Here is a 23,916-nt window from a genome sequence, read left to right as displayed (position 1 = left end):
GTGGGTGAAGTATTTGAAGCAGGAGGTGGATGAAAGCTGCCCACTAATATCATCTATACTCACCGATTTTGAGTCAAGATGTATCAGGGCTCAATGGATGCATGGTGATTCTCTTCTGTCCCCACCCTCAAAAAAGCCTCTGAAATTCAAGAGCACCTCTTCATTCCCCATTTTGCGGCAAGCTGTGGCGTGGTGTCAGCGGTCTTGCAGAGACACCCCGTGCCTGTGTGGAGGCTGATGACCAGTCCACGTCACCTCCCTGGGCGAGGGGACCGAGGCCTGGAGGTGGGTGGTGTGCAGAAGACCACACCGAGAGGCCACGCTCCAGGCCAGTGCGAGGTTTACAGGCTCCCGGCTCCCTGCTCTGTGCTTTGTCTTCTGAATGAACAAAGCTGCTTCTTAAGTACACATAAGCCAAACTGCCTCTCAAATTGCAGCCATCTACTTTGAGTTCAGATTTGCACAGCATGACATGAATTGGGCTGCAAATTATGCAGAAAACAGCCATCACATCCATCTGTGATGTCAAAATCCTCCAGTACAATGTGACCTGGTAGGATCTGTGAGAGGAATAAGTACTTTAGGTCTGATGCCTTCTCTATGCCATGTGATGAATCTCCTCCTAGGTGCTTTTGGCCTAGTGTGGAAAGGTTAAATATGATTGAGGTTGTGCCTGGGATAGTCTCACGAGCAGAACTCATTTCCAGGGGTGCAATTAGATTTTTTTTTTAATGGCAAAGTAACTAGAAAAAGAAAACACACACATACACTCATACCTAATGGTAAACTGAATTTATTTCCTCTTGGAAAACAATTCCAGTAATCTCCAGGTTCAGACCGCAGAGTAAACATTAATAACAGTAACATACAGGTTAGTTCAACTGATTCAAGAATTTGGCTGTGTGAAATCATTAAGGAAAACCTTGAACACTCAAAGCTTCAAATGTATCCAGGAAAAAAAATTCTTTGACAGTCTACATAACAACTATTGCATATATAGTGATGCTACCTGTCACATTGCAAGGCTTACAAATATATATACGGGCCTTACCCAGCTGTGGGGTTCTGTGAGAACATCTCTTCATGGTTTTTTGCAAGAATCTTCAACAATAAAAAATAGTCTTGAGTTTAACCGTTGATATACCAAAAAAGAGAAATTCTAGGCTTAAGTGTTAAGAAAAGGAAGTCCAAATATAGTCTCACGTGTAACTGGGTTGTTTTAATCTGTCTTCCTTGAAAATATTTTCTCTTAAGCCATTTTGCTCACATTCTTTTTTTTTTTTTTAAATCTTGCCTGAATAGGGCCCAAGTCCACTTGTCTTTATAAGACCATTTTAGTATCAGACGACATAATACATGTGAGACACTTTATATACAGGGGGTCTATCCGGTGCTCAAAAGTTCAAACACATGAACATCCAACAGTTTTGATAATACAAGTCTTATGGTACAATACAATGTTTCTGAATAATATACATTAACAATGAAAGTTTCGTGCAAAGAGTAAAACATGTTCCCTTTTTGTGCCACAAAAGTCATTCTCCTTGAGAGACGGTGCTGGCACTAACTGCTGTGTTGGGTCATCGTATGGTTCTGTAATGAGAAAGAAAATGGGGTGGGGGGAGAGAAGAACCTTAAGTGATCATATTTTCATCAAACCAAGTATCTGTAAATGCTGGTTGATTCACAATGACCTGAAAACTGTTTCTGGGTCCGGAAAAATGGGGGCTCGGGGTTGGGGGGGCTGACTCCTCCCCACCCCCAGTGAGAGCCAGGAGGGAGGGGTGGGGCGGGGCCTTCCCTTTCTCTGACTCTGCTTCACTCCCCAGGAGACCCCCCCTCACCTTCCACCATCTCTTCTTATCAGCATATGCCTCTTGTCAAACACCAGGGTAACATTATTTTAACATTTACATTTATCTGTGCATTATTTCCATTGATTACAGACGTTTTTGTCCGACTTATGCTTAGAAGGTGAACATCTTAACAACAGAGGCCCTATCCATCCCTAAATATAGATTTTTATGGAAAAGAGCTGCCTGGCTGACACCTGACAAAGGGGGAAGGAAACACCTCCAGCTCTTCTTCTGGTGGTGGGCTCGGGGTTGGGTCCCCACCTGGTGCAGAAGCAGATCACAGAAGCCTGAAACCAGCCCCCTTCCAGTCCCCAGTAGGTGCAGCCTTTGTTGTACTTTGGTGGCGTCCCCTCCATCCACACAGCACGTCCCCTTCCTGAGCCAACATCCCGGTTCCAAACTGTGAGGGGGAAACTGGGCTTTCGGGCAACTTATAACCACAAGCCAGGCCCAGAGGGTGAACACTGGGTGGGCGGGCTCTGGACCTGGGCCTGTGGCCTGCGTGGGGGATGTTCATAGACCCACAGGACATTCAATCAGAGCAAACACCTGGAGATGACCCCACCTGTGCCTTCCCTGAGCCATGTTTTCCCACCTCTCCCCATCAACCCCCTCCCCTCATCCCTTCTGATCAGAATCCTGAGGTCTGTCCCCAAGTTTGACCACTTCCATGCTCATCCCATCCAAGACCGCTTCCTCTATCTCTGATTTCCCATTGTCCTTAATACTGCTTATATCATATGCAGCTGAGTTCTTGTCTTCTGGTTATCTGCAGTTCTGGCTCTCTCCCTGTGTCCGTAATTCTGGTCTTCATCCACTTATTCATTTCCTCACAAGCAGCTCTTGAATACTTGAATTACCACCAGCCACAACCCCCGGCATCGCAGCACTTGGCAAAGAGGGTCTGGTCAAATGAATGGCCAGCTAGGCAAGGGCCACTGGAAGGAGGATGGTCCTAGCCTTCATGTCTTCAGAGTGCTCACGGACTCAAGAAAGTCACATGGGCACATAATGAAAAAGCCACCTGGTGGGAATATATTAGAAATGACCACAGGAATATCACACACACCTAACCTGGCCTGGCCTTTGGGGAAGGCTTTGCAGTGGACCTAGCTTAGGACATTTTAGTTGAGGCTGGAAACACGAAGAGGCATTTGGGATGCAGGGCGGGCGCTCCAGGCCAAAGACCCTCGTGGGTAAAGGCAGTGAAGCAAGAATACACAAAGTAGGTTGTGGACCTGCAGCTCATTCAGATTGGCTGGAATCTTCTTGATTGTCCAGAACCAAGAATGTGGATGAAAAATGAAGGTAGAGAGAAGTTTGTGGCCAGATTCTGAAGAGCCTTCTGTACCTGGCTAAGGAGTTCAGACTTGGTCTTGTGGGTAAGGAGGCACTATGAAAATTTTCAGCAGAGGGCTTTGTCTTCGAGATCTTTGTTATCTTTTCATTTCCCCAGGAAACTAGTCAAATGCCTGCCCAGTGAGTAGAGGGTGAAAGACCAGAGGCTTGGCTGCTCTGAGTTGCCCAGCTGGGGCTGACAGCACCAGTGAGGGAGACAGGGGTCTTGTGAAAATGACCCAGACCTTCTGTTCCCTATTTCAAACTAAGTCCATTTTATAAGAATATGGACAACAAATAATGACTTTATTTCACTCACCTTTATTTAAAACATACCATTTTTATTAATTTAGTGAAAGATGAGCTGGATTTTTTTATTCTTCTTTAACAATATTAGCCTAAAAGTCCATACAGGAGCAGACCAGTTTTATGGCAACTCTTTTTTTCCCTTTGCATTGATTCTAAATAAATATTTGTGCAAATTATTTTTCTCCAATAGGCAGACATAAAGGGTAATAAAAAAAAATTCTGTAAGATTGGGCTTGACTCTGAGATAGCAAAATGTATGAGAAAATTTAGACAATGCACTTTGAATGTTTTTATTGTTTATAACTCCTTTGATCATAATTACATTGATATTTAAGGGGATAGTAATGTTTCTTAGTCTCACCGGTATTTTGATGACCCTTTATGTCTGCCTATTGGAGAAAAATCATTCACAGAAGTATTTATTTAGAGTCAATACAAAGGAAAAAAGTGAAAATGAAGTGTTAATCGCTCAGTCATGTGTGACTCTTTGCAACCCTATGGACTATAGCCTGCCAGGCTCCTCGTTCCAGCAAATTCTCCAGGCAAGAACACTAGCCATTCCATTCTCCAGGGGATCTTCCTGACCCGGGGATCGAACCTGGTTCTCCTATATCACAGGCAGAATTCCATGGACAGAGTCGTCTGGCAGATTACCATCCATGGCGTCACTTTTCACTTTTTTTCCTTTGTATTGATTCTAAATAAATAGTTCTGCAAATTATTTTTCTCCAAAAGTAGACATAAAGGATAATCAAAAAACTGATGAGACTAAGAAAACATTGCTATCCCCTTAAATATCAACATAATTATGATCAAAGAGGTTATAAACAATAAAAACATTCAATTACTCAAAACGATCTGTCTAAACTTTTTCATACATTTTGCTATCTCATAGTCAAGACTGATCTTACCGAAAGTTTTAATTTAAAAAAATTAAGAAAATAAGTACAAGAAGCTGTGACAATAGCTATCTAAATGGTAGAACTTTGACAGGAGGATGTGTGCTTTTTCAAACACAAAGTAAAAAAAAGACAAAACACCATTTAATAACATTATTTAAAGATATTTAGCAATGTCCCTGGCTGTTCAGTGGCAGTGCCAATGCAGGGGGTCCAGGGCTCGATCCCTGGTCAGGGAACTAGACCCCTCATGCTGCAATTAGTGATTCTGCATACCACAACTAAGACTCAGTGCAGCCAAATAACTAACTAAAAAAATGATTAAAAAAAACTGCTTACTATAGACATTCCACATTCAATTGAATTTTAGAGGTTAATGAAGGAAGCTATATTAGAATCTCTCCAGTGTTCTTCTACCTATCTATACTGAGAAACTGCAAAACAGAAACCTAACACAAATTGGCCACAATAGTTGGCAACAGTTGTTTCTTGCATGCTTTCATCCTAAACCAAAGCTATACACGTCTCTTCAGAGGTGCAAAGAAATGAACAACTACATATGAATCACTTATTGCAACAGATTGAAGTTGCTACTATAAAGGATTTATGCTTTGCATATTAAGAGAGAAGAATATAAATCATCGGAGAGAAGGACAAGGCTAGGGCTTGTGAAATGCAAGCTTCAACAAAAATAAGGAGCTGCAATATAAATAACGTCTAAATGGGAAATCTGGCATGAAAGATGGTGACGGCAGAAAGTTCTCTCGGTGTGGAGATACCTGCATACCACTGAGGTCACTCATTGTCAGTCTTGCTCTTTTTCTTCTAAATTGGCTGAAGGGGAGAACAGGGTTCCCCACCCCCAACCCCCATCCCTAGGCATGGCATTCATCACTGTCAGTGATTCTCAAGGTGAGAAATGGGTGTGGGTGTGGGTGTGGGTGTGTGTGTTCAGTCATGTCCGACTCTTTGCAACCCCATGGACTGTTGCCCACCAGGCTCCTCTGACCATGGAATTTCCCAGGCAAGAGTACTGGAATGGGTTGTCATGTCCTTCTCCGGGGAACCTTTCCAACCCAGGGATAGAAACCGTGTCTCTTAGGTCTCCTGCATTGGCAGGTGTATTCTTTACCACTGCGCCACCTGGGAAGCCCAGAAATGTGGCACATTTGCATGGAAAACAAAACAAACAAAAAAACTCAGCTGATTCTGATCCAGTCCTCAAGGGTTTGTCCTCACCACCTTGGAGGATCCCTGAGATATGACTCTTCCCCTTCCCCCACAGTACTTTTGAGTCACTGAAAATACAGATGACCTGATTTCGTTTTCTGGAGGAAGGAATGGGTGTCTGAGCTGCACAGGTTACTGGGTTGGCGATTAGGGGTTAGAGAGAAAGATGGCGTGTTCGTCTCCAGACTTCACTGAAGATCCACCCATAAGAGAAACAAGAAGTTGCTTCTTGGGAGCCCTCTGCCTAACTGGGTGTGTTTTTAAAATCACAGACAACATTTTTCAGAAAGGGAGACAAGAAGTGAGTGGGAAAGATGAAACCGAGACCAGAGAAGTGCTCAGCCCAAGGAGAGGGCAGGTGCCTGGTGCTTGGTGCTCCTGGCCAGGCCAGCCACGCCACAGAGCCCGCCGTGAACCCTGCAGCAAGAACAGGGACGGGGCTAAGCAGAGGAGAGCAAATGCTGCCAGGCCATCCTCGAGTCGCCTTCTCTTGTACGAGTTTTCTGCTCTTTAGGGCTGGAGGAAACCACTACACTAGAACAAGGCAGTGGGTAATCTCACCAATTTTACACAGCAATTCACAGTCCCCAAAGTACTTTAATGCAATGACAGGTTATGAGAAAAAATATCTGTTCCAATGAAGGGAAAGTGTTTTACATAATCGAGGAGAACATCAGTGCAGCATCGACGCCGGTGGGGAGGGGTGATGACAGAAAAGGAAGTAGGAAGAGAAGAAAAGTTCTGTAATCCCACAGAGAGCCATATTGTACTCTGCAAAAAGCCATCTCTTGGAGACCCCATGTCTAAGTAACTGAAAATTGCAAACCATTAATCCCAGTTATGAACAGTTGTTTTACACGAGAGGGGTTTGTGTTAAAAAAAATTAAATTCACAACACACCTTAACGCTTAAAAGACAATCCATCTACATATGATACCTTAATAGCCAGGTTTAAAACAAAAAGAACACAAAAAATCCCCACTCTCTTTACTGTAAAGGGCCCCATTTGGAAGGAGTTTGTTCTATCTTTTTCTCCTCTAAAACCTGAAATTAAACTTAGAAAGCTAAAAAACAGATGAGGACCTTAAAAATTCCCTTCTAGCACTATGAATTTCTTTTTAAAATATGAGATGCCTTTCATTTTACAAGACTGGAATTCTCATTTTGGGCTTGGCACACTAACACATGATTAATTCAGCCTCTCTCTTTCTGAGAGCTGACCACATTTACTGGTCAAACGGTTTAATCCTATTTAAAATGCAATCCAAGCAAAATATTTTTAAATAAAAATAAAAACCCACGATCCCCTATAACTATTCACCTTGGCCAAACTATCCCATTTGCCTGCGATCTTGATGTGAATTTGAATATCTGCACCTATAAAAACGATGAAGTTAAGCTCCAGAGGAAAACTAGGGGCCATCTACCTTCTCAGGGTGGAAAAATTAAGTCCCCACCCCAAAAGTGGTGCTCATGGATCACCCTCGCTTGGCCAGTATTTTGGCAGAGATGATGTCTCGTAGCCTGTGCTTTGTAGCCTTCTGTTGGCATCAACAAAATATTAAGTAGCAACAGTCATAAAAATAAAAGCTATGAATGGAAGTTTTGTGAGATCTGTTGATTCAAAGATGTTAATCATTTTTACTGTGACTTGTCTATTTATAGCCCTTTGTCTCAAATTCTGACAAGCTTTTAAAACTAAGAAAAAGCCATTTTAAAAAGGAATGAAAAAAGAAAATAACAAGCTTTCCACTAATTCACCACACCATTAGAATCCTGAATTTAAACTGGAGTTGTATTCAATTTAAATGAGATGTTTTCCAACCAGATGAAATAGCAGGCAATTGTGGCTTTGCAACAATGCAAGGCGGGAAGAAATAAAAGAAATAGAAAGATTAAATGTAGCTGTTTCTTTCAACAGATGGTGACAGCTCCACGGCGGCATGTTGTTTTTTCTTTAGTTGAAGAATGCAAGCATCCGTAATCAATCATTGCTGATTAACTAATTATATTACCCTTCCTTTTATCACCAGGGTTGGACCTTTATCTGTAAACACTATCATAGTCTGTATGCTCTTATTTTTCTAGAAGCATATCTCAGTACACAAACACAGTCGTGCAGTTACAGGCTGCAAACAGAATTCTACATTATTATCCACCTTTAAGCACTACTGCTTTATTTTTTATTTTTATTTTTTTAAACAAAAGCAATTGGTTTCCAACAGGCTGGATAATAAGTCTTTTGACCTGCATTCTTCTTTGACCCATTAAGGTCACCCCTGTGCTCGGGCATATAGCTGACTTCGGAAATGCCTGCGAGTCCTACATTTCATCTCTTGCCCACTCAAAATAAAGCTTTCTTTAAATGTGTCTGCTCGGGTCCCTGAAGGCCAAAGAAGCCTCCCTGTAGTGGGCGATGGAGGGACAGAAGCCTCTGCCTTTATTAATGAATGCAGACCATTATGAGTCTGGCTGGCTCCTTCCCTGTTCCCAGAAGCATATACTGTACGTGACTTAAAATGCTAGAATATTGACACAAAGCGAGCTGGGCACCCCTAAGGAAAATTACTCCTTGGATATAATGTAGGCTCGTAACAGCTATTAGAGTACAAAATAAAACCCTCCGGGATCAAACTGACATATACCACATTCTACCTAGTCCTCAAACATTAGAAGAAATTCTTTGTGAAGGCACTCTCAAGGACAGCATTAAACTGACTTTTGTAGCAATCTGCAACAGCTTTTTGGCTCAGAGCTTTTAGTACTAAATCTCTGGTTTGAATCAATATAAGTACTATATCTTCTACATTAATCAATACATTTGGTTCGATACATGTTCTATTAAATTATACTTTCTAATCAAGATTTTTACATTTCCACCCTCTGTCTTTTTTTTATTTCCTATTTTGTTTGCTAGTAAAACAGTTTTAAGAGTGTAGCCAGCTCATGGAGAGAAGATGTTGGGTGATCTCCCCTCACTGCTTAGAGTAAAAATACAGTGGCGAAGGGCAGCCTTTAAACATCTTGATAAGGTTAACAGGATTTGTGAAGGCGATAAATTAACATTTTCAAAGTCCACACAATTACAAAAAGGACTCATAGTTTTAAATTAATTAAAAGTGAATGACTTCAGCTCTGTAAGTACCATTAGAATGTTCTAAAAAATCACCCAAATCATCCACAATACCAATTAGACTCCCATTTCACCATCCCAAGGTTTCTCTTGTCTACAAATTATATACTTCTTAGCTGAGGAAATCTGGGGTAATTGTGTTTTCATGGTCCCTACCTGATAAAGGTCAGGAATCTATACATGGGCATGTGCATTTTGGTGAGATACATTTTGGTGGCTCAGTGGTAAAGAATTTGCCTGCCAGTGTAGGAGATGCCGGTTCGATTCCTGGGTTGGGAAGATCCCCTAGAGAAGGAAATAGCAACCCATTCCAGTACTCTTGCCTGAGAAACCCCATGGACAGAAGAGCCTAGCAGGCTACAGTCCATGGGGCTGCAAACAAAGAGTCGGACACGACTTAGCGAATAAACAATAACAACAACATACTTTTAATGAATATTCTTTAAAAGACAAATATATAATATTTCCCAAAGTAAAAAATATATTCATAAAATGGATTTTCATGACCGAGGTGGCTGACTCACAGTTTTCACTTTGGTAGAATTTACTAAAATGAAGTCTACTCTTGTATTTTGATAAACATCAATGGAATTTCTCAAACTATCTGTCATGATATGCTTTGCCTCTCTCTCTTTAATGCCATGAATGTTGCATTTACGATCATGTTTGCACTGACAGAATTTCCCTCTTTATTTTTTCATATGGTAATGTCATCACAATGAACTTAGAGAGACACTGATGCATTTCTTTTGACATTTAACAGTTCGCATGGGCTTGGCCTGACATTGCAAAGCATTTTCTGGGTGACACTAAGCTATATTAAAGCAAAAGGTGAAACAGCATCATCAGAAGTGATCAGAAAAATATATGATATTAAAGACAGAAAAGGACTATTCGGTTATTGAATTTGTCCCTTTGCTGGACAAAAATCATTTTGTGAAGTTTACATGCTGGGCTAGTTTTTAACGGTCTTAGCAATGAAGCTTCCATCACACCTCCCAGAGGAAACAATTTCACATTCTAATAAACCTCACTGAAGGACATTTTTCTTTTTTTTGTATTTTTCCTTTGGACATTCATGCTACAAAAGCCTAGAAAAGGTCGGGCTGAGATAACTCTGAAGCAGGTGGACATTGACATGTTTATAGGTTTATGTTCAGAAGCCTTCTTGATTATGTATTTGTAGTAGAAAGTTCTTCTGTCTCATCCAAAGAAACCCAAAAGACAAGTGAGTAAGCAGTTTCTTAGTCATTATACAAAAATTCGTGATTCAGTTGCTTTGTTCTAGGAGAGAGATTCCTACAAATTAAATGGAAGGCCAGGGAGACCAGGTTTCCCAACCTTAGCAGTAGTGGCTTGTTGGGAGGGACAAGTCTTTGCTCCTCTGCGCTCTAGGATGTTAGCAGTATCCCTGGCTTTCATCAACAATACGACAGTGGCACCTTTCCAGTCATGACAGCCAGAAACCTTTTTCCTGGTGCTTGAAATGGTAAAGAATCTGCCTGCATTGCGGGAGACCCAGGTTTGATCCCTGGGTCCGGAAGATCCCCTGTAGAAGGGAATGGCTACTCACTCCAGTATTCTTGCCTGGAGAATTCCATAGACAGAGTCTGGTGGGCTACAGTCGATGCGGTTGCAAAGATTCAGAAACCTCTAGACCTTGCCATATCCCATGGAGGAAAAAAATCACCTGCAGCTGAGGACCAATGCCTACAATGTTTTGAAAACACACTGAACTTGCCATGCCTGCTTGAGGACACAAGCTAGTCTTCAGTCTCAGTGGTATCTGTTCCCCATCAAATTAAAAAAAAAAAAGGATGGCAAAAGAGACACATATATACCATATGGAACTATACTGCATGGCATTTAAAAAATATGTTCAGGGATTTCCCTAGTGGACCGGTGGTTGAGAATCTGCCTTCCAATGCTGGGTACCTGGGTTCGATCCTTGGTTAGGGAACTAAGATACCACATGCCAGGGAGCAACTTGTGGAGCCCACACGCCACAAGCAGAGTGAAGCCTGTGCATTGCAGTGAAGATAACACATGACACAATTAAGACCTAACGTAGCCATAAAATCAATACTGAATATTCATTGGAAGGACTGATGCTGAAGCTCCAATACTTGGGCCACCTGATGCGAAGAGTTGACACACTGGAAAAGATCTTGATGCTGGGAAATATGGATGGCAGGAAGAGAAGGGGATGACAGAGGATGAGATGATTGGCTAGCATCACTGACTCAATGGATGTGAGTTTGAGCAAAGTCTGGGAGATAGTGAAGGACAGGGAAGCCTGGTATGCTGCAGTTCATGGGGTCACAAAGAGTTGGACATGATTTAGTGACTGAACAACAACAACAAAATAAAATAAAAATATGGTCAATGATGAGAATGGGCATTTGTAGAGAAATCATGAAAAGGACTGTTTGAAATATATAATAAGTGGCATTGCTTATACGAATAATCATTTCTCCAAAAACAACCACTCATTCAGCAATTTACTAAGACTTTCCATGTGCCATCAGTGAACAAAGGTGGAACATGTGACACTTAATAAATGCTGTTTTAGAAATATTCAGTTCAGTTCAGTCGCTCAGTCGTGTCCGACTCTTTGCGACCCCATGAATCGCAGCACGCCAGGCCTCCCTGTCCATCACCAACTCCTGGAGTTTACCCAAACCCATGTCCATCGAGTTGGTGATGCCATCCAACCATCTCATCCTCTGTCATCCTCTTCTCCTCCTGCCCCCAATCCTTCACAGCATCAGGGTCTTTTCCAATGAGTCAACTCTTTGCATGAGGTGGCCAAAGTATTGGAGTTTCAGGTTCAACATCAGTCCTTCCAGTGAACATCCAGGACTGATCTCCTTTAGGATGGATTGATTGGATCTTCTTGCAGTCCAAGGGACTCTCAAGAGAACAATACAATAAAGTATAAAAGGACCAAAACATTAAGCTGTGGAAATTAATATTTAAGCTATGGAAACAACTCCTTACTCTGAACAACTGCAGAGCCACCATCCCTCATTTGCTGGTCGAGATTCAACAGCAGGAGTCAACAACGTAAGTGATGCCTCAGAGGACTAAAGAAATGATTTCTAGCAGCATCTGTTCCAACATCCCATTTCATAATGATGAAATCAAGTCCCAGAGAGTTTAAGCCAGCTTTCAAGGTCTTATAGCTACTCCATGGCTGAACTGGCTTCTGTGAAGAAGCAGCTGGTGAGTGGTATGGGTTCCTCTGTTCTAATCCCTGGGCTGGGCTGACTGTGGAGCCCAGACAGATGCTCACCATCAGGGCACTCACCAGGGACAGGAGCACCAGGTACCATGGATTATAGAGAAAGGGCACCTCATCTCCTGAGCTTAGTTCTTGAAGGAGTCACGCTTGCCTGGTGCTGGAGAGATGATGAGGAAGAGGAGGTTAGAAGACGGAGCCAGGCTCCAGGGGGAAGGCAAGCAGGAGTCAGGCTGAGAGTCTCGGAGTCGGGGGTGACTGATCCCTGGGGGGCTGGAGACCCATCCGGCTGGGCAGGGAGATGAAGGTCACTTCAAACACAGCTTATTTTCACTATGTGTGCTGGGAAAGCCAATGGTGGTGAACAATATCTCAAGAATACCCACCTAAAGTAGCCTGAAAAGTTCAAGTGTTAGTTGCTCAGTTGTGTCTGACTCTCTGCGACCCCATGAACTTTAGCCAGCCAGGCTCCTCTGTCCATGGGATTGCCCAGGCAAGAATACTGGAGAGGGTTGCCATTTCCTTCTCTAGAGCATCTTCCTGACCCTGGGATCAAAACCAAGTATCCTGCATTATGAGCAGATTCTTTACCGTCCAAGCCACCAAAGAAACCAAAGTAGTCTAGCCTGAGTCTAATGTGAGTCTTCAAAAACCTAAGTAAAGATGCATTTTTAAAAGCATGCCATGACCCCATTGCTAATATAGAACAATGTCTAGTATTTTGACAAGTAAATATTTCAGAGAAATAAAACAAGCCACTATGGTCCACCAGCTTCAAAGAGAGACAAATGCTGCTGACAGGTCATACATGCCCAACATTAACTTGGTAACAGTTTTGTTTCTTATTTCTCACTTAAAAATGATGCTGGGAGTTCAGTGGCTAGCTGACTCCTATCTATTTTGCATATAAGACAAGCTTGAAAGTTCCAATTTTGAAAGAACTGATAGGAGCGTGACCTATCTACTACGTTGAGGAAAAAAAAAAAAAACACAAGGTGCCGAACTGGAAGAAAAGGCTAAAAAGAGCAAAGGGCAACTGGGAGATACATTAAAAGTACAAAGTTTATTTTTAAAAGAGGACAATGGGTTGAGCAACCTGTTTACATCCATGGAGCAAACAGAAAATTTAAATCCAACTGTGGAAGCCAGCAAAAATGAGAATCCAGAGCTTAAAGATTCTGCTCAGATTCTAGAATTGCAGGATCCTAGTGTATTGTGAGACAGAAGGCTTTGATAGGCAATACAGTCTAATAAGATATTCAGGGATTAAGTCAGTGCTTCACAGACAGATGTGTCCATGTGCCAGTTGTTGCTAAGCTTTAATTTTTTTCCCCCTGTAATGTTTAATTTATCACACTGGCGCTTTCTAAACTAGAACATCTGTAAACAAGGTTAAGAATGACCTCCTTCCAATTTTACATCCGTGAACAATGCCCCTTCTTCGTGCTCTAATTTTAGATACCTTAAAGATAAATAAATCTGTGGAAGGAAGGAAAAAGAAGGCTTGGCTGACACTGAAATGTGTTCATCTTGTGCGAATACAAATTTCCTCTCTGCCTGGCTTCTGGGTGCACACAACTGACTCAGGATACTCAAGTTACATTCAATGCACAACCCACCCCCCCACTCCACCCCAGCACCCCACCTAGTCAAACACAATTAAACAAATTTCTGTTAAATATTCAACAGCCTCGTGTAGTAATTAGCGGCAAAGTATGGGAGCTTAAATTGATAATTGCTGAGCAATGTCCTCTTGCAAATGTTACATATTTCCTCCTCCTCCCTTTTCTCTTAGATGTGGAATCACAGAAGTTTTCTGGTAAAGCATTCAGTTAGCGAAGTGACCCACCATCACACTACTTGGCCCAAGATCTTGCAGTCAGGTTGGGCTGTTTGACCATCAGTGGCAAGTTTCCACCCGCATTGCTTATTTCACTTCTGTTTTTGAAATCCATTGAAAGTTATGTACCTGGAAGCTGTTGGAACAGGGCATTGATTTAAAAACTGACTGGCAGGCTTAGGATTTAAACTCTCGTCCACCAGGCGCAAAAGGTCATCTGATTAGAATGGGAGAAGCACAAGGCATAGTAATTTATATTCAAAGGGTAACCTTTGTGGGAAGGAGGAGGAAGCAAGAACTCTTCTGCTTTTCCACTTGATATGGACAAGGATTCCCTTCAACCAATTCCCAATAATTATGAAAAATAGTGTCTTGAACTTGGATAAAAAGCAAAAGAAATGCCACTTCCTTGTATGTGTTATTTCTTATTATTAAAAACACTGCCACGCTGTCTAGGAGGTAAACTCACAGTGAGAGTAAGTCAACATGTTATAAATCATGAAGAATAACAGAAAACAATCTTTCCTCATCATAAGCCACCAAATACTTGTCTACTAGGACATGTGCTATAGTAAATACACATACAAAGAATAGAACTAGGAGAGGACAATGTATTGATTTCTGTGTGTGTGTGTGTGTGTGTGTGTGAGAGAGAGTAGCTCAGTTGTGTCCGACTCTGTGACTCCATGGAGTGTAGCCTGCCAGGCTCCCTTGTCCATGGAATTCTCCAGGCAGGAATACTGGAGTGGGTTGCCATGCCCTTCTCCAAGGGATCTTCCTGACCCAGGGATTGAACTTGGGTCTCCTGCGTTGCAGGCATATTCTTTACAGTCTGAGCCACCAGGGAGGCCCAATAATTTCCACAATTAAGCTTCAGAAGGATAAGTGTGTGTGTGTGCCTATGTGCCCATGTACACACCCATGCCTACACTGGATGTTGGCATGACCATGTGCCATGGAGCCAGAAGTTACATGCATGCCTGGGTTCTACTGGTGAAACTCCTCATGTTTGCCTTTGATCTTTGGGTCCCCGAGGGCTCATATTCCAGCATGGAGAATGTAATTAGAAGGAGTCCCAAGTAGGCTTTGCTTTAAATTCTAAGAAAATCCTTTCAAAACACAAATATTTCACAAGCCCAATTCTATTTGGATGTCTCTCACTTTAAATTAAAAAAAAAAAAATCTTCCTTTGGAGAAAAGAGAAATAATTCTGCACTCAAGTTTGGTGCTGTTTTTTTTTTTTTTCTTGCATATTCCCTTTCCTTTCCCCTTTCCCTAAATGTTTGTGTGTACTGGAGAAAGTTTTAAATCCTCCTCCTCTGAAATCACCCCTGTTGATTAGCCAGTGCGCTCAAGGAGAGAGGAAATCAGGAACACTAAGTGCATCTCTCATCCTACATGGAACTTTGTGGTCTTAGATATCCATGGATCCCCTTTTGCCCCTCATTTCTTCTTGTTCCAGAATCTTTCAGGTTTTCAAATGGCAGAACTATACTCCACCCCCACTCTCTGTCCAAAAGAGCCTCTATTTGCTTCATAAACCCACAGATTACACTCCCATTCTCTTCCCATTTCCTGGGCATCTTTTCTGACACTGCTTCTCGGTCTCTGTGGAACAGTTTCCTCACCCCTCACCGTGCACATAGCTTCTAGAAAGACAGCCCCTTAATTCTCCCACACAAAGATGTGCTGTAGCTATGGTGAGAGTAATCTATAACCCTCACATCCTTATATAATTTGCTACTCCACATTCATTTTAATTCATTACAATGAAGCAATATAATTAAAAAAGTAACTCCTTAAAGTGAAGTATTTAACATGATCCTGGAAGGAAGACAGCTTCTGCTATCAGAGGGCCAGGCTGCAGGCACAGTGCACGCTTGTGCAAATTCAAAGGTGAGCTGTAAACAAGCCCGTGCACTAAGGCTCCCATGCAGAAAGGACGGGGCGGCGGGAGGCCTCATTCTAATCAGTCCTCAAAGGAACCTGCCACACAGAAGTGGCACTTATTCTAATTTAAAGCCCTCATGCTTGGTTCAGTGTTGCAAAATTTATAAAAGAATAACTTCATTAAACCGCCTGGCACTTCAAACACAAATGCAAACCAGCCACAACATAGAAGGAGCTGGACAAGAGGAAGAGAAATATTCCCAGAGTTGTTAGCTATTCAAATCCAGTCTGCATTTGGGCGCTTCTCTTTCTGAGGATGCGTTTGCCCCGGAATGTTCCTCCACCAGGAATTTCTGCCCCAGGGTCCTTTACTTCTGTCCTGAGGGCCCATAAGTCTGCTTAATAACACTTAAAATCACCCAAAGTGCTTGGCAAGGCACGCCCCTTGCAGAAATACATCTGGCAGTACCTAAATGAATGCTATTCACTGCTCCTTTCCTGGTCTGCAGAAAAGATTGATTCTCAACCTGCCATGATTACAGTTCCCATTTACTTGGGAATATATTTCAGACTCACCTAAGTTGTTGAAAAACTAATGCCCAAACATTTTTTCCCCCTTACCCTCGGTCCTCCAGAAAGCCAGTACTAATAATGGGTAAGTGGAAACATTTTGATGAACTCATGCACAGCCACGGAGAACAGTTATTGTCACATCCTAAAACATACACTTTTAAGGAAAATTCTTTTTCTCCCCTGAATCAAAGAAATGCTGCAGAAAATAACTTCAGGCTAGATTCCAAAGCTACAACGCACTTTGTGTCAGAATACACACATTTCGTGCTGAACTGTCAGCATCCTTCTCCAAATCATTTTTTCAGGGCAGGCAATGAAAAGACAAACCTAGAAGCCTGTGTAAAAACTTGAAACCTCTGAGCAAGTACATGTCACACACAAGCTGGGCTCTGTCTTGAGAGCCTGGGGTCTCAATAATGAGGAACAACTTTTCTGTTCGGTGTTTCTCATCACCCAGGTTCAAACATGTGCTAAGATTTTGCTTCAAAGAGAAGACAGTAAGCAATCAAAAGGCTTGCAAATGGTAATCCATGGATGGATAAGAGGTAATGACCTCCGGGTGAAATCTCTTAAGGTGGATCTCTCCAAGGGCAAGTACCAGAGACTGTTTATCTCAGCTGTCCTTCAGAACTGAGGAGCGTTCTTGGTTTTGGTCAGAAGAGAGACCTATTATAGGCTATTCGTGCCAGGCTGACTAGAAGACAGATTGACACAGTAGATGTGAACATTAGTTACCACCACAAAAGTGCAGCGTGATGTGTCTCACATTATTCCTATACCTAGGATAAACAAATACTTAAATTAATGCTCCATCATCTTTATAAATGTGTTTTACAATGCTGAGGGCTCTTTTACATTCACATCATGCAATAGGTTGGAGAAGGTACGTTTGTATTATTTTTCCTCTCCATGAATAAAACAGGGCTAATCAGAGGGAATGAATGAGCTAATTCAATTACAGGCGGCCTTTATTATACACTAAAATATGGATTATTGATCTTGTGGAGTCGGCAATGCAGGATGCAAATTCAGTGAGCGAAACCCGCAGATTTGAGTTGGACTGGCCTGTATTCATGCTGAAATCTGCTAGAACTGTTCTCACTTTGGGGAAAAACAAACAAACAACACCTAAAGAAAACAACGTTAACTATTTAGACCCAGGGAACAGATGAAAGGTTAAGTCGGAGGGCTGGCCTGGGAGCCTGAGCGGGGGTCCTGGGAATGGAGGTGAATACCCTGTTAGGCTCTGACAAAGGAGGGAGGAGAAGTGGACCGGCTCTCCGGGCCCGGCTGTACAGTAGTAAGTGAAAACTTATTTGGGAGCCTGGAATGTACTTCGCAGGCATCTTGCTGCAAATCCAATCAAGTCAAGGAAGAAGAATGGATGCATTGTGGTGGCCTTGCCCGGGTGAGGCGGGCTTATTTGAAATACAAGCCTGCTGGACTGTTCTAGCAAAATCCTTTTGTCTTTCATCTCTGGGGGGAAAATAAACGCAGTCGTCAACCCTGGTTAGAAAGAAGGCAGCTCTCAATATGGGGTCCCGTGGGAGGAAAGCCCATGGCAGCAAACGCTAAGGGGAAAAGAGAAGGTGAGGTCAGGTATTTCAGTATCTATTGGCACACCTCTGTCCTGCCTTCCCACTTCCCAGATAAATCTGCCCGAGCCTCCATGGCCTGTGGCTGCTGTCTGTACTCGGCTCAGAGTGCGGACAGTGTGGGCCAGACTGTCTCCTGCCTTCCCTGTAAACTTGTCCCAGCTCCTCCCCGCAGAGCCAACACTCTTTCTTTTGACCAGGTTCACATCCTCTCTACCTTTTTATGGGCCACAGCCCGAGTGCCCCCCACGTGGCAGCACAGACGAAAATACGCTCTTCTCTCCATTAAAAAAAGCCCAGAAACGGGTTCTGTGTTTTGGTAGGCCTCCCTCCAAAGCATAGGTAAACGTCCATGTGCCCTGTTTTCGAACAAGCTTCCAATGAAAGGGAGGAAGAGGGGGGGAGTGCCTAACAATACCACACAAAGTTGCAGACTGTTCGGCTACAGTCCAGAAAATGAATCCAATTTTTCATTCTGTCATTATAAATATTTCATTGCAAATGGTACTGATTTTCTGCAACTGTGGTTAAGCAAAGGGCCTCTGTGTGAATATTTAAGAAAAAAAAAAGGGAGAGGAAGACAACGAGGAAGAGGGAGGGGGGAGTGAAAGGTTAGCAACCAATTAATTTCTTACTTTTAATGTAAAAGATTCTGGAAGAAATTCAACAGTGATGTAGTGTGTGACTCGGAGAAGAAGAAGAAAAAAAACATTTACTCTGCTCTTCTTCTGACAGTTTCTCATAAAATATCTGCAGTCCATCTATCTTTTAGTACTCTAGGCTCCTCTGGAGAGCAGAAAATGGTGGTTTAAAGCTCTCTTCAGTGCCAGTCTGCAGGAGATTGCTTTCCACAGGACCCCCGCTGATGGAGGCCTAGGGGAAGAGGCCCAGGAGTTATTCAATCAGCCGGAGACTCTGGGGCGGCTGGGGGTCCTTTGAGGGCTGATTAGAAAGCTGCCCTCCTGTTGCCTGCCTCGGAACAGAACGAAATGAGCAGCCTCTTGCTGAGCAGATGCTGCAAGAAGGAATTTCACCTGTCATGGAGTTTGTCAGAATTTCAGGATTTATCTTGGTGCAAAATTAATAAAATACCAACCAGGATTTCAGGCTGACTACTCAGCTGTGTCATCTCCAAGTGATCTTTCACCCAGGAAAACCTGGACAGGGCGCACAGCCAGCTCCCTGCCCTACTTTTCCTTGGGAGGGTGAGCGAGATGATGGGACGAGCACCAGCCAGATATCAGGAGGAGATTCGGAACCAATTACACACAAGGCTGAACTGCAATGTGGGTGCTACTGTCTTAGTGGGTGACCTCTCACCTCGCCTCCGGAGCTGGGACGGCTCTTTGGGTAAGCCCGAGTCTCAAGTAGAGAAAGGCTGTTTTAGCAGTGTATAACCCAGGAGGTAGCTCATGGCATCACATCTATTAAAGTCATCCGCTGGTGTCCCTGGCCTGGTTTTGCTTTATCTTATTAAAGGAGCACTAACAACGGGCTCTGTTAAGAGCACATATTGTGAAACATTAAACATTCATCTGGGGTCAGCCGTGCTCAAAGAGGTGCACGGTCATCTTTTATTTGAACCCACACTGGTCTCGTAGCCCATCACCCTCGAGGCTCCCAGCAGAGTAGGGAGTGGGAATCAGGGAGGGGAAGAGGGACGCAGAGGGTACCGAGGAGCTGGGACAGGGTAGGGACAAACCACTGCCGGCTCTGGACTGCAGGGAGCTTGGGAGTTTGGCCACCTCTGCTCATTCCGCTTCTCAAATGACCGTGGCTATTTTAGGTGGGTTCTGTAAAGCCCAAGGCTTGACCATATTTAGCTGAGGCTTTGGGTAGCCCTGGGACAATTGCTCTCGTTCTTAGGGTGGCCAACATCTCCTTACAGGGGGGCTGGTGTGCAGGGCTGGGTTGGCCCCCACAGCTGGTCCAAGCCCCTGGACAGAGCGGGCAAGCATCTCTCAGATTCAGCTCTGGACTCTGCACTCTGGCTCAGAACAGGATTAACCTGAATCGTAATGTCTACCCTGTGAGGCCTCTCACCATGGACCACAGGCGCCCCTTTACTAGCCAGGGACTGGCAGAACATCCTGGACTACCCCGGAGGTTGCGACTGGTTTAAGGGCACCGCTGCCTCCCCGTCCATTTTCTAATCCACATTTTCCAAATGAGGCATTTCACCAGAGTAGAAGGCGTCCCTTCCAGCTCTTCCACTCATAACACGACATGCCTGTTTTGGAGAGTCACCTTTACAAAGTGGGTAGTAGCCTGACAATATCAATACCAAGAGATCTCAGGAAAGAGTAACAGAGAGGAGAGAGAGAGAGAGAGAGCCTGCGCTTGCAAGTGGAGGCACAGATGGTGGGCGGGGACGCAGGGTGCTCACAGCAGGCTTCAGTGGAGATGCATTAATTCCACAGAGAGATGAGGGCTTCCCACCAGTACTGTCATGAATTATAACTGAGCACGGGGGTGAGGTCTTAGTGCCTGGCTCACGGCAAATAGACGGTTCTATCTTCCTGCACAAACACCTCTCCACACTGCTGATAGCTGATGGTGTCACAGTAGCCTTTTATGTGTCTAGAAGGTGCACGCACTTCGCAGATGTGCCCAGTGGTGGAAGTCAGATGATTATAAAATTAAGTCTTGGCAATGCGAAAAAGGAAAGCTTTTACGGGCGATTCGGGTTTCCAGCAAGAGATGGTCTATCTGCCAGCTGAGGGGCTGCATCAAAGCCAGAGGAAGCCACTAAAGAAAGCCTGCCGGCTTCCCAGACACGCTGGGTACAAGGGGGAAAGCTTTGCCTGTGCAAACGCTGCCCTCCTCTTTACCAGAAAGTGAAAGCGGGTCCTGGCCAGTGAGCTCCCTGATATCACTCCCTCAATGAAGTTATCAATGAAGGAGGCCCGTTATTTTAGGCGGTTTAGAATTTCACCACTTTTAAAGGCCTCGTTTACCCTGCCTCTCACTCCCATTTAAAGCCTTGGAGTTGCTGTTCTAAATGACAGCACCGCGAGCACCGCTTTTAAGCACTATTCTTCTCGCCTGCCACATCCCAGGCTTTCACAGAATCCCGCTCTCTCCCGGATGAGGGGGAACTCGCTCCTTCATAGCTGCAGGGCAGAGCCTGTTAGGAGCTGTAGATTCGCTGCAAATATAACAATAAAGGATACAAATGTGAATTCCCCTTAAAATACACGCTTGGCTCTGAAGCCGCCTGGCCTTAGCAAACTCGATCAAGAACAGCCTATCAATCTTGCTCCAAACGCTCAGCAACAGCTCGTTTCATGCGGTCGGCCAAGGGATTGCCACGTCGATGGATCAGAAGATGCTGGAGTGAATTCTTTGCTCATTTTAGGGGATTGAGCCTTGAAGCCCATGATGACCCTCGCTCTGACTCTAATTGCCACAAGCAGTTGGATACCGAAGTGGTGTTTTCCAAGAGTCTGATCGAAGTTTGCAAACACAGCGAGTCTATTCTTGACATCATGTCTCTGTGAACGTGGAGGAAATTGATCCGTGTGTGGAGCGAACATCTGAAATAGGAACACGTGTGGGGACTTCAAGGTGTCTCCCTGGATTGTGGAATGTTCTAGAGACGTGGAAGTCCAGCTCTCTTCCGGGGATAGGACTACAAAACCGCCGAGGCAGAGGGCTGTCTTTGTAGGACGGCCGTGCCCACAGTTTCACATTCCTGATGGAGGCAGATCTTCTGGTGCCGTGGCAGCAAGCTGACTTGGCGGCCCTGGAGATGGCAGGGCCAGCAGAGCCCAGCCAAAGCGGAATGTGGCAGAGGTGATGAATGTTTCCAGGGGGTGGGGGGGGAGAGGAGGGGGCTGCACACTGGCCGCAGTGCTCTTCAGTACACCCTAGCTGAATGCTCCATAAAGTCGCACTGATGGCAGTTTGGAGATGGCCATCTGTCGTCAACTCTGGGCCAGACAAAAAAATAATGTCATGGCAGATCGCTAACAACAGGGCTGTTGGAGGGAGAGAACGAGTCCTAGAACGGGGAGGTGGTGTTCCATCTTTTAACAGCAAAAACCAGCCGTCGATAGGAACATCGAGAAATTAATGGATGGAGAATTTTTAAAAACTGAGCTGGGGTGCCGTAGAAACGATTCAAATGTAAATAAAGTGGTTTTCGCTTATGGGCCAAGACCTCTGTTGCTCTTCCTCTGGTCCTATTAACTGCTTGATTCTTGAAAATCTGATGAGCAGGACACGTGGTGAAGCGGTGAGGGCCAAATTCAGAAAGAGGTGAGCCCCGGTTGTCCTCCAAGCATGCATCCACAGATTAGGCATTTATCGGTACAAAACGGGTAATTGAAAATGCATTCACTCATCGAGTCCAAGTGAGTTCACTGTGACAATCCTGCTTATCCATCTTTCTGGATGGATATTTGCTTCATTTCTAGGTGCAGTTTTATTAAAAGCAGAATAAAACTACCTCATCTTTAGATGCACTGTGAATGCTATAAAATTTTATTATTTATCTATTTTTATTTTTTAAATTAGTTTATGTATCTATTTTTTAACTTTACAATATTGTAAACTCCCTTCTTTATTCAAGAAAAACCCCAGCTTTTTGCTACTGCTTAGATGACAGGAAGAGAGTGGATGCAGGGTGGGAGGAGAGGAGTGAGAGACAGAGAAGGAAACAGTCAAACCGAGGTGAGCGGTGCCCTATTTCTTTGTCCTATATGATTAACTTTCTGCCTTCAATGGTAAGGCCAATCAATCTTGATTGAATTATCCAATATTAACAGCTGAAAGTGATCAAAAGTAATGGTGAAAACACAGCTCCAATCAATAAATCAATGCAAATGATTTGGTTCCTGGAGATCCGATCAAATAAAAGAGATAGATCAATTTAACCGCTGGGCAAATTAAGTGGAAGCTGCTGTAGCACCAATTTACTTCAAAAGCCCCGAAGGCCCACAAAGCAGAGAGAGGAGGCGGTGGAGAAGCGGACCAGTTCCAGAACCATGTGTTCACTCGACATGATTTACCCTCCTGCAGACTTCTGCTTCCATAAGGTGTGTGTAGGGACTGTGATTTTGGCCCCGAGAACAAGAGACACACAGAGGTCCAATGGGTGGAAGGAGTGGAGACAGGCGCAGGCCACCCAGGAAGAGGCAGGACGTATGTCGTTATGTCTCTTCCCACTCCCTACACTGACTGTCCTCTCCCAAATGATCCATATGGAACCTGGCTATGGCAGGCCAGACGCAGTGATGGGCAGTTCTTTTCAATCTGAGGGTCCCAAAGGGACACCGAATGATCAGAGACAAAGCAGGACAGGGCTCTGAGTCTTCCAGTTGGAGTGTGGATGCTATGCTATGCTAAGTCGCTTCAGTCATGTCCGACTCTTTGTGACCCTGGGGAGTGTAGCCTGCCAGGCTCTTCTGTCCGTGGACTTCTCCAGGCAAGAATACTGGAGTGGGTTGCCATACCCTCCTCCAGGGCATCATCCCTACTCAGGGATCGAACCCACATATCTTACATCTCCTGCACTGGCAGGTGGGTTCTTTTACCACTAGTGCCACCTGGGAATAATGAAAGCTATTTCAAGCTCTGTTAGAAATAAAAACAAAGCAATGGAAAACTACAGAAAAGTTGTGAAAAGAAGAGTATGGGGGCGGGGCACATAGCTTTAAAGGCACTTCTTACAGAAGTGCTGTGAGCAGCAACACACACTTTTCCACTTCTCTTGTCTGCAAAAGAGAATTTCCACCTGACCCAGAGAAAAAAATGAAAACAAAATAAGACTAAAATAAACCTTTGCCCACACCACACCTCGATCCTACCTTGTCTTATATAAAGGGGCCAGATAAAACTTTTTGTTTTGGCCACTTATCTTGAATTTGGAAAGACGGCGGGAAGAAGGGTATGGTTTTGAAATAACGTTTCTGAAAGCAAATTTAACGTTCAGTTTTCCCGTTGTGTGCTAAAAAGAAAAGCCAAAAATAAAAAGAAGCTCAAGGCTCTTACATCCCTTGAAAAACATGA

General features: G+C 43.9%; 1 protein-coding gene across 6 annotated transcripts in view; it reads right to left on the bottom strand.

Annotated features, from left to right (window-relative positions):
* Nucleotides 1–777: 777 nt before the first annotated feature.
* The window catches only part of ZNF521 (zinc finger protein 521), an 865,909-nt gene continuing 842,770 nt past the window's right edge, over nt 778–23,916 (bottom strand). For all 6 annotated transcript variants that reach the window (XM_081562746.1, XM_081562747.1, XM_081562743.1 and 3 more), the window contains one exon: nt 778–1,593. In XM_081562746.1, coding sequence (XP_081418872.1) covers nt 1,564–1,593 — 30 coding nt within the window. In that variant the 3' untranslated portion in view covers nt 778–1,563. The remainder of the gene's footprint in view (nt 1,594–23,916) is intronic.

The sequence above is a fragment of the Giraffa tippelskirchi genome, chromosome 14 (assembly GCF_054371585.1).
Source record: "Giraffa tippelskirchi isolate mGirTip1 chromosome 14, T2T-mGirTip1v1.2.pri, whole genome shotgun sequence".
Classification (NCBI taxonomy): Eukaryota; Metazoa; Chordata; class Mammalia; order Artiodactyla; family Giraffidae; genus Giraffa; species Giraffa tippelskirchi.
The sequence above is the reverse complement of the archived record's forward strand: the minus strand, read 5'-3'. Positions and strand labels throughout refer to the sequence as shown.